General features: G+C 36.2%; 2 protein-coding genes across 4 annotated transcripts in view; both read left to right on the top strand.

Annotated features, from left to right (window-relative positions):
• LOC110453059 (tripartite motif-containing protein 2-like) overlaps positions 1 to 3,610 on the top strand; it is a 15,269-nt gene extending 11,659 nt beyond the window's left edge. For all 3 annotated transcript variants that reach the window (XM_021501880.1, XM_021501881.1, XM_021501882.1), the window contains one exon: positions 838 to 3,610. In XM_021501880.1, coding sequence (XP_021357555.1) covers positions 866 to 2,836 — 1,971 coding nt within the window. In that variant the 5' untranslated portion in view covers positions 838 to 865 and the 3' untranslated portion in view covers positions 2,837 to 3,610. The remainder of the gene's footprint in view (positions 1 to 837) is intronic.
• The window catches only part of LOC110453057, a 58,896-nt gene that overhangs the window by 26,822 nt on the left and 11,362 nt on the right, over positions 1 to 20,712 (top strand). The gene's annotated exons all lie outside the window — the stretch shown is intronic.

Below are 20,712 nucleotides of genomic sequence, written 5' to 3'. Positions count from 1 at the left end.
TCATGGTCCTGACAAAGTGTTGTTATTTTTCGGGTCAATCAGAAATACAATTTGGCTGCCATGGCCGCTATTTTGCTACTAAGTTCTAATAGGCCGATCTCACTTAAAATTGGTCTAGGAATGATCAGCTCATGGTCCTGACAAAGTTAAGTTAACATTATACTATTTTTTACTCAAATTGGTACATATTTCAACAACAAAAATAAATATTGTAGGACTCAGGTGACCGTTAAGGCCCATGGGCCTCTTGTTTGAAATGCAATACTATTCAATATGTTGCTAAATTAAGGAGTATTCTGTTAAATTAAAAAAAATGTTATACATGATGTTTATAATTTAATCCATAATGTGATATTTTTTTAATCCTTTCAGATTACATGGCTGTAGTTTTAAGAAAATATATCTTAAATTAAAATGCTGAAAATTTCCACCAGAACTTCTTTATTTATTTTTTCAAAAGAGAGAAAAATCAGCCTTTATCTCATTTTCTTGACACAGGAATTGTGAAAAAATCTAGCTTGAAAAGTTCAAATAAGATATTATTCGCCTTTAATTCCGTGCCTTCAATCAAAAAAATAAAACTAATAAAATCCAAATCAAAAGTAGCCTCAGTGATGCAATATTGATAATTATTTTTCCTTTGTTTACATTCACCGTAATTCATGTTTTATGTAAAAAAAAATAGTCTACTGTTACCGGTCATATCACAGAACACAATCTATAACACTGTAATTTACCGTAGATCAAGCTGTAATTTACATAATAAACATTCTTTAGTTAAGGAGACAATCAGTAATATATAAATCGAATAACCACATGCATATCTTCACTTTTCAGGTAAAAGTTGACCAAGGTGATCCTCATAATGGCTGAAGGTGGGCCCCGTCCGGAACTAGACCTACACTTACTGGAGTGTCCAATCTGTCTGGAGCGACTTAGACAACCAAAGTCATTACCGTGTCTCCACTGCTTCTGTCAGGATTGTCTCAGGACCTACATCACCAAGGAGTTGTCTGGTAAGATGGCGTCTGGGACATCCTTTCCGTGTCCAGTTTGTAGAGGGATGGCCACCCCTGTCAATCAAACGGAAACCAAGGAAAATTGGCAAAAACAGTTCCAAACTGATGCTGTCATCCAAGAACTTATCAAGCTTAAGGTACAGTCGTCTAAACCACTGTACTGCACACCTTGTCAAACCAAAGGTAATCCGTCCAATCCTGCCAGGTTCTGGTGTAAGAAAAATGAGTCCGGTTTTTGTGAAACTTGTAAAACTGACCACCACGATATCGTACATATTGGATGTGATATATTAGATATTACCAGGCACGGCAGCAATAGACCAAAACAAAACTCGTCTGTTCCTCACTGTAACCAACACGACGAGAATATGGTTTGGTACTGTGAGGATCACAAACTTCTCGGTTGTAGCATGTGTGTCTTCAAAGACCACAGACGTTGTGAAGCAGTGACAACAGCGACGGAATACATTCAGAAGCTAAAAGCAGGATCACAACTGACAGATATGCAGGCAGCACTGAAGAAAGGAGCAGAGGTCATGCACTCTTTAGTGAAGGACTTTGACGAACAGCTCCAAGTCATGGTAAAGAACCAAGAAATCGCTCTACAGAGCATTACAGATCTTCGCCAAAGGATCGACAAACGGCTTGACGAGCTTCAGAAGAACTGCACTGACAAGTTGATCACGCTGTTCAAAGACGAAAAGAGGAAATTAGACGACTCCTCACGGCAATGCGAACGTCTAAAGAAGAGTATGCTCAATACCCTGAAGTCCATTAAAGCTACAGAGGAAAACGATAACACTGAAACGATAGTGTTGTATCAGAGAGGACAGGCAGAAGTGGAGTCGTGTATGGTCCTGGTCACGGAGATGAACGAATCTTTCACGTCTGTCAATGTTAAGCATCAGACCAAACCCGAACTTGTAACCATTGGTGATGACGCTATGGGGGATATCGTCGTTGAGAAACTACCACGACGTTTTCCTGAAAGTCATGGTTACCTAACTTCACCAATGTCCGGGCGTCGCGTGAGAGAAGTACAACAGTTTGATATGAAAACTACATCAGATGGGAGCAATTGTTTTGCAGTTGGCGTTGTGTACCTTCCGTATAATCAAATAGTAATAAGTGATCGCAACAACAAAAAACTGAAGCTGTTTACAGATGAAGGACAGTGCCTGGATGAGTTGACCATTCAAGGAACTCCTTGGGACATATGTTTTGTGGACGATGAAACAGTGGCTGTGGCAGTTAGCAGTTCTGATGGTATCCATGTCGTGACAGTCGAAAACTCAAAAATGTCATGTTCTTCCGTGATCTGTTTGCCAGACGGCAAAGGCTGCCTTGGTATAACCCATATCAACGGAAGATTTGTCGTTTGTACAAACAAAAAAGAAGCAGAAGTGTTCAGTGTGACACAGGACGGCACCACTGAGCTGTTACATCAGTATAGTGGTAAGTGTTATTTCCTCTCACATGACCCAATAAATGAAGACATACTGGTTAGCTGTTCCACTAATACTAAAGGAGAAGCTGTGCTGTCCCGACTGTCGGCTGACAAACGTAACACGACTGTGATACAAGAGGGTATTGTGAGTACTGCTGCAGGAGTTACCGTTGATAGGGATGGCAACATTTACTTGTGCGGTTATGGTTCAAACAACGTCGTGCAGATGTCTGGGGACGGGACACACGTCAGAGAACTGCTGGTGTCATCAGATGGAATTAACCACCCATTTGCAATAGCTGTTTGTGGTGACATGTTTGCAGTCACTGCATACAGCAAGAATTATGTTCGCTTGCTTCAGCTCTATTAAAGCTAACAACAGCTCGTCTAAACTATGTAGAGATCTATTCGCGTACCAGTATTTTTACCACTCTACCCCGTCCTCAAAGTCCAGGGCTCAACCCTCGGAACATGTATCCTCTCTGCACCCCAGAAATACGTCACGAGAAAATGTCAGGCTCTTTAGGTCTCGCACAACTACATCAGCCAATCATCAAGTGTTTCATACGATTATAATCCCTAGTCTTATGCCTTTAATAAGATTAAATTAATCGTGGGGAAATGTAACAGTAAAATACACAGGCTCTGAAGTTGGGTGTTGTTCCTCTGTAATCTTCATTGAACAAGCGTCAGCCCAGTGATTGGTCAGGTTTTACTACATGGAACCAATCAAAAAGCTTACCGCAAGCATTAGTTTTTGTTATGACATATTTTAAAGGGATGCGGAGAAGTTACGCGAGTCGGGAGCAGAACCCATCGATTTCAAAGATGATTCTGTATTTAAATTCCAGTGGAGTGACATCTTACCAAGGATGGACTGTTCTGATGTTTACCGTATCAATGGTTGGAACAATGTACGTAAAACCTATATTGAAGACTTTGTAAATATATAGTGTTCTGACGTATAAACACCTGGCATAATGTGCTTATTACAAAAGTCGGAATCTTTGTTGTTTCATTGTTTCTTTGCTTGGTAGGTTTTGTACTCATATCTAGAAAATATATGACATTGTCTTGTTTTTTGAAATTATGATAAAATAATGAAGTATAATATAATACTAAAGCTATTTGAAAAATAATAGATTTGTTTCAGTAAAAAGAACCAAATTATCATTTTGAACTGTTTTTATGCTTTGCTTACAAGTAAACTTACTCTTAATTGATATTTTGTATTGGGTTTTTTTCACAAACGTTTATCAGATAAAGGGCTTTTCACATCGCCATCAAATCGTTCTTAAAAAAGTCTTGTTGCCACCTTTTCTAAAAACCAAGATGGCCACCAGACAGCCATCTTGAATTTTGACAGTTCTATTTTATATGTATGATCACCTTGTTGAAATACACCAGGGCCTGTATTTATGAAACCGTTCTCGTGCTCAAGCATGGATTTTGTGTTCAAGCGTGATTTCTTGATCCGGTTATAACTTAATAATACAATCTTATTTTGTCAATGATTTGGAAAAACAGCCGAATGCTATTTTCAATGTTTTCATTTGACGTTTTGATCGTTTGACATGATTCAAATCAGTTATAAGAAAAATGGTTTGAGCACAGAATCTTGGCTTGAGTATGAGAAGGATTTCATGAATACGACTCCTGGCTAATGAGAATTCTTCTGACATTGACAGCACTAATAAATATTCAAGAAGTACACTTATTTTAAGCATTTTGTATACAGTAATGCAATTCTTATCAAATAACATTTATCATATTGGCATATAACATATGACGTTATATTACTAGCTTACAAGATTCCTGTTTAGGATTTCCAACATGGAACTGGATAATAGTTGGTGTAAGTAAAATGAAGAGCAAAGAAGATCATCTTTTGTAGATCTGATAAAAATCCTTTTATGGTCGGAGCCAAGATCCTTCCAGGATCTATTAATTAAGAAGTTCTTGACGGATCTTCCTCAAATTTCATGTTTCCATTGGTTCTTTGTTGTGCATGTTTCGTTTTAAGATTGATAAAACACAAGTGCATTAAGTGTGTCATCTTGAAAGTTAAAAGTTTGATAGCGGTGATTTTTTAGCTAAGGCGTTAGCCGCCAGCTATTGGTATTACTTTAGTTAATGAGCTCAGATATTCATAAATGTCGATTTCACACAGACGGCCTCTAGCGGTAGTCACTGGTACTAAATTGAATCATATACCGGACCTACTGTCTTTATTATGCGTAACTTTGGACTCAAATGCACTTGAATGGCTTGTAAATATCATTACTTTTCTTTATAGAACATATGATCTTATCACAACGTCGTATTCTTATTGAAAATGCACCCTGTTTATCTCAATCGGGAACTGCTACTTGAATGTAGGTCATGCATGCTACACGCAACTTCCGGTAAAAATACTTCAGTTAATGAGCTCAGATATTCATAAACGAGACATAACGTCACCTTCTAGTAATACTAAACAAACTGCAAATAAAATCCATTACCACGGACTCAAGTTCACTCAAACGTCATTGGATATAATCTTATTCTTAGTTAGAACTAAGTATCCTTCTAAAACTTCGTATTTACTCTTGGAACTGTCGCTGGATTAACCCTTTACACGGAAATATTGTCCTGTGATTGGCTAAAATTGGTGACATTTACGTCCCTGTTTACAATTATATATTGCGTGGTCAGAGCTATGAAGCGGTCCTGTTCCAACTAACTGAGGATAATCAAAAGTGCTAATCAGTAATAATATATCTGATTCACGCTTCATATGATTATAATGTTATCAAAATATTGCATATTCGTTCATCGTTAAAATAACAAATCCTTACTAAAAACTCTAAAAAAAGAAACGACGGCCATGTTAGATCACGCGTGATGTTATCCGTTTCCTTATATGGCCTTCACGGCCAAATATAGTATTACTACTGATGCGGTCATGTTTACTACAATTTCCATATTTGGTCATGACACCCATATTTAGACGTCTGACCTATATCGGAAAGATTGAGGAAGTTTCCAACATGGCAGTCAATTAGGATTTCGCTTGCACTTGTTACGTAAACTTGATAATTTAACGAAATATAAGGCGGAGTATAACTTACAATTATGTAGGAGATCAACATAAAAAGTTCATATTACAAACCTATTAATGGATACGGATCCTGTCAATTAATTCTAAAATCGCCTCCGTGTGATTCACACCAGGCTTGCCTAACTAAAATGGGATCAACCGGCCGGGGCAGATGAGACCGGGAATCATGTTAGAACTAGCCACTGTCCTTCTCTAGTTCCATATTGGTATTCTAACCTGAAGGCTTTTTTTACCTTCGCAGTATTATCATTTTGTTCTATTTTCATCATAAGATATGCTATTGCATTTTTATATCGCCTTCTCGCTAATTACAGCTCAGCCAGAAACGAAAATATGCTCCGATAGGCCTACATTTTATATGTCTGTTGGTGTGATTTGTGTTTTTCGTTTATTGAAGTATTACCATATAACAGGACTCTTTTATTTCAATATACACAAAAACAACAACACCTTCGGAATGATTTCAGACATATACTGCGGGAAAACACGAGTGATCTCCCTTACATTTAGACATGCGCACATTTTACTTTCGTTTTGTGTAGGCCTAGACATCATTCGCAACGCGAAGCGGAAAAGACGAAAATGCAGGCGAGTGTTGACTTAATGTTAGGCATGTTGTTTAAGCAGCATTGACAATGAACAATATACATACACTTCTGCAACGTTTACCTACTACTGATTCATAAATAAGGCTATGTATCCCGATTTCGGTGACTTGTGGCCAAGCATGCGGCCGAAGCCGCAGAGAATGGCGCATGTTGTCAGCGGCGATGACAAAAAGGAAGGTGCTTCTACGGTATGTATAGCAGTTATTATGCAAAAACAAACATAATAAACGGACGTTTTACTCTAGTGAATTACAGCGTCACGAGGAACGTCTTTCTCCAGACGTGTTGCAAAATTTTCGAACTGCTTAGTTGCAAACTGATTTCACTTAAGCGTTGTTTGTGAGGATATTTGGCCTTACATTTCTTCTCATTCAGTTAAAAAAAAACATGTTATAAACATTGTATTATTAGATTCATTGTGATGTTGGCTTTCATTGAAGTTTCAATTGTTATACTACTTGATGTTTTGGAAACTTAAACAAGTATAGTAGTTCTAAATATTATGAAATGACAGAAACATTAGGCCAAACAAATTACTTGTGTTTCTACTATCAGAAAAAAATAGGGTAGGTATGTATTAGCTAGGCATTTTATTGTTAATTTGAAAAATATCTTTACTGCGCTAATATAGAGCAGGAGTTCTGACTTTAACAGTGCATATAAAAACTTAAGGGTATTGTAGAACACAAATCTGAGATAAGTCTGGTTAACCACACTGGTGTCGAACACACCAATAAGTATAGTGTGTATAATATATCATAGTTTATACACATCATATTACTATTAGTGTGTCCAGTATCTGTGGGGTTAGCATAAACTCAATATTTGTTTTAAACTTTTAATTGGCCTTATATAATGATCATTTATAGGTCAGACAGGGTTTGGTTTCCAATTCGGAAACTAGACCTGTTAAAACAGTTATCATTTGTAATTTAGAGATTAAATATTTCTAAGCAGAAAAAAATGAACTATAAATATTTTTCAACCTTTTCTGAGTTGTACAATTTTAGAGTATCTTCTGTCTGAAATCTGAACATAACTTGTTTTATGATAAATGTGTAAAACAATTCCTCATACTGGGGTAAAGTTTTTCTATATATAGTCCCAAAAACTACAGATAAAATCCTTGAGCACGTACAAGATACAAAAATATATATTTTACGTCCATTTTGCAAAACATACAACATAAGCTACAAAGACAAAACATGAGTATAATAACAGAGACCAAAATATTACAACATGGAAAAATAAAATAAAAACATGTATGTACATGTAGTATACTGTAAGCTCAGAAAAAGAGTTTATCACTTGGAAAGCACTTAATAGGCACATTGAACACGGTAAGCACATCAGCACATGGTAATTTAAGCACATTTAGAACATTTGCATACAGCACATAAAAAACAAAACCATAACATGGAAAGCTTATTAGCACATAGTAGGCACATTTGCACATTGTAAGCAAAATAAAGGAGTGCAATGGACATCTCCATGTTTCCTGGTTAATTTCTTCTTTATGGAAACAACCAGGGGAGAGTGATGTTCTGCTTCATCTTTTGTATTAATGAAAACCGTGAATATCTAAGTGCGTGTGTTTAAACTAATTTTGTTTTGTTTTTACTGGTACCTTTTTATGTACACATGTTTTACCACCTAAGGAATTAGATGTCTTAAGCCCCCATATGATGTGCTGTTATAAGTTGAATTTAATGTACATTTTGTTTATATTTAGTTCTGCTACCAAAGAGATTGACTTATTGAAATGTTTTTGAAACATTTTAATGAACTCCTCAGCTTTAATGCCTTATTTCTCACTATACAAGCTCATATTGCTATGCCTCCTATTTGTTTGAATATCATCTCTAAACATTATTGCTGGTGCAGAAATTATATGGTAACTATGTTCTATTTTAGGGGGGGAAAGCAATCAATATTACAACAGACAGGGATGGTTATTGATGGGAGAAAGGAGGATGAGAAATAGGAACTGTACCAACTCTCTCATACCTTTGAGGACTTCATGAACTTTTTCAAAAGGCTGCAAGAACTATACCAACAGTGACATGACATTTTGAAATCTGTCAGTTACTTTATAGAGGAGGAACCTCTGACTAAATCATTTTCTCTCAGACACATGAAAGCCGAGTCCACAGATCCTTCCATCAGCGAATAGTTCAAATGTAGTTCAAATGCTTTCCTCGCAAACTTTTCCTTAATGGAGAAGTCAGTGATCTTTACTTGGAACAGATTGAATCTGTGAATATTGATGCTGAAAGCCTGATGAATGTGATTGAACAGCCCCTACTTGATGCTGAAACCCTGATGAATGTGATTGAACACCCACTACTGACTAAGGGCACAAATGTTGGAAACAACGTTTGTTTTGATCAATATAACACTATGGGTGGTGGGAGCAAATTGGAAAAAAAATTAAAAGTATGTTTTTAAAGATAGAAATACTGGTCATGGCTTCCTTTTAGTTTTTGTCCAATGAATTAAAAGTCAACGCAAATGTTAAGTAGTAAAAGAAATGTAAGATCCCTGGTATACATTGTACTTTTAACAATGCTTATGATCAATATCAATAAAATAAAATAAAAGTTATAATATGTAACTTGATATTTGTTAACTTCGCTCGATTTTACTGTGTCCAACATTTGATATTAAATCTTGTGTGATATATGAGAGGGATAGCACACAAGATTGTATCAATGTCAATGAAAGCAATTATTTCTTAAGTTTTCAACCATATTTCTTGAAACTTCATTTCTAAATTTCATACATCAATTGTTCAAGACAGTTTTAAGGTCAATTTCATTCAGTCAAGGTGAAGGCTACAGCTTCACAACCTGTTCATGTACATGTGACAGAGAAATTGTCAGTGCATTCCTAACTAAGTATTCAAACCAAATTTTATAAACCTTGATCCATCATTCTCAACATTAAATCATGCACTACCTGTTTGCATATACACAAGCAACCTCAACTTTCAATAAGTCCTGTTGTCAACATTTGTTGCACAATGCTATCAGTTCTGAAACCAACAATCATGACAACTGTAATAACATAGTATGTGTTCTAGCTGGTACATTTGCAGTACTCTTTTGAAATGTATTTGAAATTAATATGTGCATCTTATTTCAAATGCTAGCCTATGAAGATGATAAAGCTGAACATATGCTATAAAGTTGTTGTTTTCTTTGTGAAGAATTTATGCAATGGAAATAGAGGGAAAATAATGTAACTCTCCTAATCTTGTGTGTGTGTGTGAGTATGTATGTTTATATTTTGTTTATCTTATTCAATATTGAAACATACAACAATGTATCATATTGAATTAGAGTGCTTTTTATATTATTTGTTCATGGGAACACAGATTCAAAATAGTTCCATTTTTCATAAGAAGAGACCTTTTCACTGCAGTGAATATGTAAAACACTTTATTTAAAAGTTTTTCAAAATTATTGAGAGACTTGTAAATTTATGGGTAGCAGTAATCCACTTGCTTATCCACAATTTAGTTTCGGCAAGTAAACATCCTTATAAATATTGTTCTGTAACAATATACACTGACTGATGCAAAATTGAAACTTGAACAAAATTCACACGTATTAAAAAGCATGCCAACCCTGGTCGATGTGCACACTTTACAAGATAACTTGCTTGAATATATATTGATCAATATACAAACTTAGACGATAAGTTCAAAGTTGAGTGAAATCCATGCCTAATTAATTAGCATACTGTACTCTGATTGGTCAATGGTTTTATGCCAAGTAACTTTGTTAGATAAGGCAAGGGTTGATATCTTATTCAACAACAAAGGCAAAGTTCAAAGATGTTCACAATCTGTGCATAATCTATTCAATGGTTTAAAATAATCAGGTATTGGTCAAAGGGGTAAATGCCAGTTTCAGTTTTTAATGTTCTATGAAATACATTGTATGGACAAAGGGAAGCAATTCCAAATTCCTATGCAAATTAATTATCCAAAGGTTTAAAATGATATATTCTAGAGGAAACTTGGTACCACTCTTCTGACAAACCTATAAAGATATACTGTACACACAAGAAGAATAACTTCACAGTGGTACACTTTTACATAAAACTTTGATTCATAACAAATTAACAGTAAATCCTTCTGTACAATATGATGGGAACTTCGTCTTTATTTTGTTCTCCATTCCAAAAATAATATATATATCTTTTGCCTTAGCTTTCAGTACTTTCAGTACTTTGATTAATTCTAGAAATCTTTCTAAAATTTCATATGAGAATTTCCTGCGATAAGTCGGTTCTTCATGTTCGCTTGTTTTCCATGTTTCGTTTCGAGCTTTAAACATCTTGATCAGAAAATGTCATTCAATTGTAGACATATTACTGTTTTAGCAAATAACTCAGACAAGAAGCGAACTTCGAACAAAGCCTGCCAAACCCAGTTGTATGAAGTTTTAATCAACAGTTACGACAATATAACGTTGACAAGACTTTCTATCAAACAGATAATAAAGGAAGAGAAAGGGAACAAACAATATTTAGAAAGAACAAATGAAGATTTTGAAATGGTTGGCGCCAAGATCATTCTAGTCTTGTTGTTGATAAAGTTCGTGAGCATTTCTCAGAACCCATAAAACATGCATTCTTTATGACTTGATCGAAAATAATCAGATATAAGTACGTTATCGCTGCTATTTATAATAAAACATAAGTCACGGTGGTTTCGATGATTTCTATTAACTGTGATCCTGACACGATAAATAATGATCTATGCTTTGGGCAGTCTGCTTCATAAATCAGACAGTCTTTGCTTTCTTTAAGTGCTGTACACAACAGACATACAGTCTTTGTTGTTATTAGTTTACTACACACTACAGAAGGAGGATTAATGATGGATTCAAATTTGTTTACTTCACAAGAGGTAGATGATATAACAGAGGAAGGCAGTGTGTGCTGTCTGCCTCAGTAGGCAGTGTGACGTAGCTTAACCTGTTACAGACTGTTTTGAAGTCATGTTAGAAATTCATTTGCGTTGTTTACCCGAATATATGTAAGTGTACGACACGTTTTGTTCCGGAAAAACCCCATAAGAAGCAAAAGCAAATGACATTGACGTACAAGAAATTAAATATTCTCGCGGTTCGACAGTATAGAGAGAATTATTTGTCTTCTCTGGCACGGAGATATCGTGCAGGCGGTTTGCCACGTGGGTACACGGGTGTGTAGCGTGTATACGCTGTAGCGGTCATTCTCTAGCTGTCTATCGTGTAGTGCGGTCACGGCTAAAAATTCAACTTATGCAAGCAACAGTTACAAAAGTTACACCATGGACGAGGAGATGAAAAGTGTCATATCGGAGCAGGTACATGCGGCGGTTAGCAGATCACAAAATGATATGCTGGGGCATTTAGACAGTCTAATTTCTCAAAAATTAGTCTCGTTTGAAAGGAATGTGTGCGAGAATTCTGAGGCGTCGTTGGAGAAAATATAGCAGTCGATACTAAGTGCGGACACTTACAAATTTAATAAGAAAAGTTGTGAGGTACAGCATACATTTAATTCCAAAGTACGGGCTAAATTGGTGGACGCCACGCATTCTTTAATGTCGGACCCAGATAAAACGCGTAACAAAATAGAAGAAGGTATGTCAATTTTAGACTATCGGAACAAGCTGGTTAAGCTAGCGGACAGTTCTGAGTCCGGCTGGAAAACGGGGGATGAGTACATAGCGAATCCTATAGCATCAGACTCGGACGATGAGAAGAAAATGGATCGAGCGATATCCAGGGCTAATAAAAAAAGTTAAAGCGTCGAAAAAAAGTCGACGCGTGGGAGGAACAGATACAGGCCTTATCGCCGGGAGAACACGGAGACGAGGAACCCCATGACTACAAGCCCAGCGCGAGAGAGACAGGGATATTTCCCCAGGAGTGTCAACAAACCCGGCACCTGTTTCGGCTGTGAAAAGGCTGGGCATTGGCGACAGGAGTGTCCTGGGGGTCCAAGGAGGGGTTTCGAACCCATCGGCTCATAAGATAAGTATATCTTTGTTTACTATGCATGTGCGAACATCAGTCATAAACGAGAACAAGCAGGTAAGAGATGGTAAGTGTTGTCCTGTACATAACGGTAATGGTACAGAAACTGAGCGTTCGCCGGTCGGACGTTTGAAAGGTAGTATTCAGTATTGGGAGAAAAAAGGTACCAGTGAGGCGGTTCAAAATAGATAGTGGATACAAACTCCCATTTAAGGAAATTCCGCCAAGTGTGGTATTGAGGAATAACAAGACTGCACGGGATAATCCCGACTTTGTTAAAGCAGAAATTGAAAAGCTATTACGACTTGGGTGCGTGACAGAAGTACCGTTATGTCCAGCTGTCGTAAATCCGCTGACAGTAGCCTTCAATAAGACAGGTAAGCCACGCCTAGTTCTGGACTGTCGACACATCAATCCGTATTTGCATAAATTCAATACATCTTGAATGTTCTTGCATTCGGTGTTTCTACAGCAGCATTTCAATTCTCAAAGGTTTTGGGAGAAGTCGTCAAATCTGTTCGTAGTGCAGGTCATAGGCTAATTATGTATTTGGACGACGGTATCGGGGGTCATGAGACGGAAGGCGGGGCCAATGAGGTTAGCAGGTATGTTAAGCAGGCATTAACGGATTATGGCTTTCTCATCGCTGAAGAGAAATGTCATTGGAAGTCATCGAGATGCGCTACCTGGCTAGGGTATACATGGTCTATGGAGGTAGGCGTGGTCAGGGTTACTACAGACATGATTGATCGGCTTTTGTATTGGTTATCCAATACAATGACACAGGTCACACAAAGAGGTCAGGTATTGTTCTCCGTCCGGTATGTAGCAGCTTTGGTCGGCCGAATCATATCTATGCAGGGGGTGGTTGGGTCCGTCGCTCGTTAGCGTATTCGAGCGTTGTACACATGTGTATTATCTAGAGCAAGTTGGAATGCGCGTGTTATGCTCACGGCAGAAGCTATTGACGAGATAGAATTCTGGTTGTTAAATGTGCAATCCATGCATATTCTCTAAGCACGACAGGCTAGTCCGGCAAATGAGTATTTGCATGTTGTGTTATTTATTTCGGATTGGAGGTGAAGAGAAGACGAAATGTTTCCAGGTGTAATTGTTTAATGGTCACCTGCCATTGTATGTACAGTTGTATATAATATGATAAAGACAGAAATGGTAAGTTGTTTAAAAGCAATAGCACCGTTTGTTCCCCTTATATATACAGCAGGTTTGTCATATATAAATATATCAACGTAATAAAATATTCTCAAGCAGAATACGAGTCCTAAAACAACGCTTTGGAATCGCTATAAATATTGAATCTGTCACATCTATAGAACATATCTCAAATCACTTAATTTTTGCGAATTATTACACTCACGGGTATTATAGGAATTACTTATTCGCGAGCATCATCTTCGGCGACAATCTGATTAAAACCAGATCTTTGATTCCACTCCCGATACTCTACGTTGACTGGAACGTAGAGTATCGGGAGTGGAATCAAGGATATGGTTTTAATCAGATTGTGTGTGTTCGAATTGAGCACGACATTAAGCACATACATCATGTTTTACCTGCGCCCGTAGTCATGAAACCGTTCTCATGTTCAAGCATGGATGATATACTCAAACCCAATTTTTTATTTCAGTTATAGATTAACAAAATAATATTATTTTTTAATGTTTTGGAAAACATTTGAATAGACTTCAAGCCGGAAATGGTTTTTACGGAGGTATTCATAACGCTTGCCGTATTGAGATCACCTGTCGAACGTTACGTTAGTAATTTCTTTCCAGTGGAAGTACGAAATTTGCGACGTCTTTTGGTAACCGTCTATACTGAAAATGCTAGAGAGACAACAATTGTAGCACTTCGCTCATAGTATATGTAAGAAATACTAACTTATTCAAATATCCTGATAATGTTGTTAACATTTCAGTTTACACCATTTTTAATACCAAATACCAATAAGAATATTGACTTTAAAATCTTTATTCCATATTCCTATATATAGATTTTTGAACATTCATCAAGTCTTATAAAACTTCTCCTACAGTTTTCATCCAAACATTTCGAAACCTCACTGACGTAGTCAGCATACACTGAAGTTGTGCAGCTTCACTTATTGTTTTTATTCAAACATTTTCAAACCAAGCGGCGCCCGGGTTTGATCTGTAAACACCTTGTCCACTTCCGGTGCTTTCCCATGCGTCATAGCTTTCTGGGAAATTAAGACCACATACTGTATACAAAAATATGATAGTTAACCTTACGGTATCTGTATTTATTTAAGCATCGAACATGTTGTTTGCTTGCAAAGCTGTGTCATTCAAATAGATCATAAATACCATACAAAAACAGTTCAATACTTATATTTACGTTTTCTTTGCCTCTTATGTTCTTTTTTAACTTATAATTTATATTTAAAATAAAACAAATGCCCGCCTTATCGACAGTCCACACAATTTCGTTCAATAGTTTGAACAGCGTATTGTCGCGTGCTGATTGGCAAACAAAGTAGTACTTTGGAATTTTAACAAACACTTCAATTTTATTCCACAACTCAGTATCAATACAATTGCGAATGATATGTCTATAGGTCGATGTAAGTTTATCAATAGAAATCTGAGCTGAAAGTTAGATTTGAAATTGTTTCGATTTTTCCCAGAAACAAATTTCGCGCATGGACAAATACAGTGAACACCGTAAATCCGACCTTGCCAGCCACGAGGGAGTTATTTTTGGAAGTTAATTCGAACTTTTCTCTTTGCTCATTTTGTGAAGAATCCAGACGTGAATGTATTTGTTAATTGTATGGGAACCTGACAACAGTCGGTAGATTTTATAACAGACTCGTTATTTGACATGTCGTCAGAAACTGAGAAACCGTGAATGCGAGACGCGTGAAACTGATAGCGTTTGAAGTGAGTGATCTTGAGATGGAGCACAGGTTCGTTACAAAAGTCCGAAATGTTTATGTGTGCTATGACCGATATCAGTAGGTCTGTAACATATGTGTCAGTAGGTCTAAAGAATATGTTTATTTCAGACATTTGTAACGAACCCCTGTTGATCAGTGCAGTTTAAAAGACGATATTTCTGATAAATTGCATGAGCGTTAAAATTGTTTCCATTGCACGCATTGGTGATTTCAACCGATGAGCATTTTGTACGATATTGCAGACCTTGGTCTAATTGTTTTCGTTGTAATAAAAGTGTTTTTTATTTTATTTTTTTATTTTGCACATAAATTTACAATGACATTGTCAAATCTCACAATGCCCAGTGATATTTCAGCAGCGTCATGCTTATTTATATTGGATATTGTAGTTCCGATCAGTGTTGTATTAATACGCCAAGAATTGTGTCTTGTGGTGCATGGTAATTTAAGTCCCATCAACGACACATCTTTCAAAGAGGCTATATAGTGACAATGCCATGCATATGTAAATATTACATTTTACTAGTGAACTATCATGTTTGCACCATTTCATTAAAACATATCTCTAATATAGTGAAGATATACGAAATATTATATCTTCATATGTGAAAAAGTCACTTTTAGTATTGTCAAATCTGACATTCTATTCTCTGTGCAGATTTTCAGTTTTAAGTTTAGATGAAGTGCCGACAGAATAGGTGGTTGTGTTGTCTACCTTTGCAACATACATTATTGTTTTTACAAAACTACTCAATTAACATCATTTTTGTCTGGTAATCTTACCAGATAATAGCAACAAACGGCAAAATTGCAGTGAAAATCCATTAAAAATGGCGCTCTATATGTTGTCAAGCGTGACGTCATTATAACTTGGCGTCAAGAAATACGCTATACATCCCCGCACTTTTCTGATGTAGCAATATTAGCGTCGCGTGAAGTGAAAAATATGCAAGAAATAGAAAAGTTCATGGTTTTCCCGTTCAATACGACATTTCTATTTCAATTGTATAAAACAAATATGTGATAACAAAAAAAACAACAGCATTGTGACAAAATGTGTCTTAGTAGCAGTCTCGAGAAGCAATAACTATTATTCAAAGGGGGCTACACTTGACGCTTGAATCAAGAAGACGGTTGATATTTTATCCAAAGATACATGTCAAAAGAAATATTTGTAAAAAAATTGAGAAAAGGTATAAATGATATGCTATGTAAACCATGTGATGTCCCTTCTCACTTTCTCAGAAGATGACGTTATTACCAAATCGTTTTCATTTAAAAGTGCAGTTAAAAATGTACATTTGCAAGCTGTGGGACAATTATTAAGTGAAAATGGTGCAAAGTGGAAGGACATCGAGCGTGAACAGAATTTTCTGAACGACAAATGTATTGCCATTAACAATTAATATACATTCTCTGGAATTATTTAAGGATTAACTTGATTATATTTTTTATGTTATGGAGATGTAACACAAAAAACGGAGTGTACTCTGTTTATGATGAGAGTACTCTCCGGTTTTTTTGTGTTATAGCTACATAACATAAAAAATATATTCAAATCAATCCTTATAATTTAATCTTCTATGCATAATCCCTGTGGAAATCCACTTTTATTGATGGACTCTTTTCTCTTAGAAATTATTACGCCGTTTTATCAGCAAATCAAAAGCGACGTTACAAACGGCGACGTCATTTTTTACGTTATGGGTTGATAACATAAATAAATTATTGTTAAGCCAATGAAAATGCTTCTTACAAGCAAGATTAAATTATAATTGAATAAATTGAAGTATGCATGATCCGTAACTTCGATCCTGGTTGTTGGACTATCAGAAAGTTATTTTAATAAAAAAAAAATTGGTGTCCAGCAGCTTTGCTGCATTTTCTTGTTATGGCAGTTATGTCCCTTTATTATATGTTTGTAGACATAATATTGTCCGAACAACTCTTTTAACAGTTTTCATGCACACTTCTCGAAAATTATGTACTCTGCACACATGTACACGGAAGTTGTGCAACTTTGAATACTGTTTGATCTGCTATTTTCCCCTATAATTATGTTGTCCATTAATATACACTAAGACTAGAGAGTCATCAGTTCCACAGGCACAGCTAGCTCGTTTTAGTTATGAAGGAATAACAAATTTGTGTGTCCGCTAATTGTCATTTATTTAAATGACGAGTGTTTGCCAATAAAACCTGGCAACAACATATTTTATGAAAAATATAAACTACATTACATATTATCAATGAATAACCAAAAGGTGGCACCTAGAAAACGCCTATAAATGAATAATCAAAAGAGGCATTTAAAAAACACCTTAAACAATTTAAAGGTGTTACCATAAACCATCTACATTATCAAGATAATTCTCTGAATATCATCATTCCACAGTGTATCGGTTGGCGAAATGGTGGTTTGATGTTGAAATTTTGATCGTGGTGATGTCTCTGAATGTTTTTCTTGTTTTGATCACGTAACCGACAGAACGGTTTTGATTGGCTAGCGGCATTATTGTACTTATTCATGAGGGATTCCCAGACGGGAGATTCAAATTGAATTACTAACGTGTTTTTTGCCGTACCCCAATCCGATTCACGACACACCGTAGAATTAATTACAGCTTTTACATTTGAATTATTATAAATAATACATGCAAGCATAATAGGTTTAATGCTCATCATCAATTTATTTATCTTGTATAAATTTATTTATTAACAAGTGTTTGGGCAAGAGTGGGAATCTGACTGGATGGGGAGCGGGGGTATAAGTCAGCCATCCTGGCGACAGTTCCAGTTGAACATTATCTGAAGTTCCAGTGTTTGATAAGCAGGTAGCTTTGATTAGTTCTAAGTTTAAAAAGAAGTACACGCTCTTGAATGTATATCAATAATCGTGTTGGCAACTATAATTGGTTTATTTTAAATTTCACCTTTTACATCTGACTAACGCCTCCTTCAGTACTTCCAGTACTTTGATTAATTTTTACTTTTTACTTTTCAATTGATTTGTATGAATTGAGTTAGATACAGGAAATATGATATGATTTCAGTGAAATAAAGGAAATCTGGTTTGAGCACAAAATCCATGTTTAAGCATGAGAACGGTTTCATAAATACGTGTGCTGGTTAATTTCAAACTAGAACGTTTAGTGCGTAAAAATAAAAATTAAAAATCAAACAAAATACATCCCACAACCCCCTGTCCAAATAAAACAGCCCAACCCCCTCCCCTTCCTAATTGTATTTTGTCTTCCCTCTAATACAATGTATTTCTGGGTTGAGTTCGTGGTTTGAAAAAATAGTTGTCTTCGTTGTTACCGTCTGAACCATTTTACCGATGTTAAATGTATATATTGATGATTCAATGTGACAAAACTATGTCACTCATCTAGCAGATACATGTACCAATGACAGGGACCTGTCCGTGTGACGTAGTTAGTACCGTGTACTTAATATTAGTTCACTAAAAACTAACAATGCGGGTTGTTGATAATCATCAATGTTTCAACAATTTCTACACTTGTACCTTATTCAATTAGACTTCACAAATACGGTTACCAAACCCTGAGGTTTTAATGAGTTATGACCCTTTCTAAAAATCGGAAAATATATTGTCCAGACGACTCCTCCTCGACTTGTAGGCCCATTTCAACGGAACTTGATGCCTATGAAAAGTACCCCATATCATTGTGCATCTGGAAATGACTTTTTTTTTCATTTTTATACTTTTTATGGAATTATGGTCCTTCTCTTTAATGTTTTGTGTCACCTTTATCTATGGACTTGATACCCACCACCATAGACTTATACAGGTGTACATTGCAAATGATTTTTTTTTAACTTCAAAACAAAGTGAGGAACGGGATGTACTAGTTAGCCAATGGCTTACTGTTCAAGTTGTAAAATGAATAAAGTTTAAAGGAGAAATATTGAGAGGTTTGGACCGGTATTATGAGAGAAAGACAGGTACGGGGTGGTAGCAGGGTTATACTGTCAACATCGTTTCCTTCGTTTCAGAACGATTCGGTTTGCCCATATTTTTACCCATATTCTCTAAAGTATTGACATTGTCATAATTTTATCCAAACCTCTAATACTCTTAACAGATTTTCGAATCAATGTGAATGTTTATCTGCAGACATAAACGCATCTTTTGGAACGGCCACGTAAATACACAATATCTTCCGTTACATACTATAGATTAGATACATGTATCAGTGTAAACATAGTACATAACGATCTATTGTAGTTTCTATAAAACGATTAACGCAAAAGTTTGTTCTTTAACTGTTTTATTTTGACGAGGAGCCTGAAATCATAACGACCATGTTGGTTACACGAGTTACCTCCCTTCCATGCATGGAATTTTTTTTTTTTATTATTTCAGGAATATCAACCCAATTATATCAATGCACCTAACCGTGTTTACTCTGCCCGCTGGGAATCCGGTACGCATTATTCGCCTGAATTTGTAAGTTAGAATTGAAATTTTTTTAACAGGAAATATACAGTCTATAGTTTGCTTCAACTGGAGTACGAATCGCCGCTCTACCGATTTAGCTGAAGGGAAAATCCCTCTAACGCAAAGCTTAAAGGCAACAGTAATCCTGTATATAATGAAAATCATACTCCCCCCCCCCCCCCCCCCCCCTGTTTTTAAATGTATTCGCCCTCAACTACTCCATTAACCCGGGTTCTAATTTTCTCTCAGCATAGCGAGGGCCATGGACACCATTTGTAACCAGGAAAGATATCTAGAGAGGTGTGTTCCAACAGAGGACCGAACCATCAAACCCAACTTGTCTAGTCTTCGTAATGCAATGTTCAATTAAAACTGACAATTTTGATATACTCTTGATACAATCTAATTGATGCCACTTCCGAATGTACTATTTATTTGAACTGCTGTAATTGAAAACACAAACAAGATTCAAGAATTAGGATTTAAAAATTAAAAACTGGTGTATGAATCGTGTGGGGGGGAGGGGGGTGATTGTAAGAAAAATATTGAAATATTTAGATATTCTACCATGAAGTTCTATGAGTGGGAGCTGTACATATTTATTGTAATATTAACGTTTAGCTCATATATATTTCACGAAGGACGTATTTTCAGCTACAGTGTAAAGAGCTATGGCGGGTTGCTATGCCTATTTCCCCAAAGCTATGATCCGCTATAGTTAGTGCGCGCTTCCAACCGTGCACTGTTATGACACGTCCTCAGGTATTTCTATACAGGTAGCTCTATCGGAATCCCGTTTGTAAGAATAGATTATTGTAAACAGACGAATTCAAGGCCATGGCTACTAATACAGGCGTATTTCGCGTTATGCTGTATAAAACACAAGATCGTACATTCATTACCAACAAGTTTGAAAGGATTTAGTTTTCATTACTACTGCTACGTCATGCCGTTACTTGTTTTTTTAAAAACACACATCTTGATTTTGTTCTTTCTTTAACTCGGAATGATAAAATTACATATAATTTTCGAATAGCATGTCTTACACGTGTATTGCGCTCCTAACTTTGTGCTGCAGTCTTCCTGCATTTAAAACA

This window comes from Mizuhopecten yessoensis, unplaced genomic scaffold (genome assembly GCF_002113885.1).
Source record: "Mizuhopecten yessoensis strain PY_sf001 unplaced genomic scaffold, ASM211388v2 scaffold7085, whole genome shotgun sequence".
Taxonomy (NCBI): Eukaryota; Metazoa; Mollusca; class Bivalvia; order Pectinida; family Pectinidae; genus Mizuhopecten; species Mizuhopecten yessoensis.
This window is presented reverse-complemented; position numbering and strand designations above follow the sequence as displayed.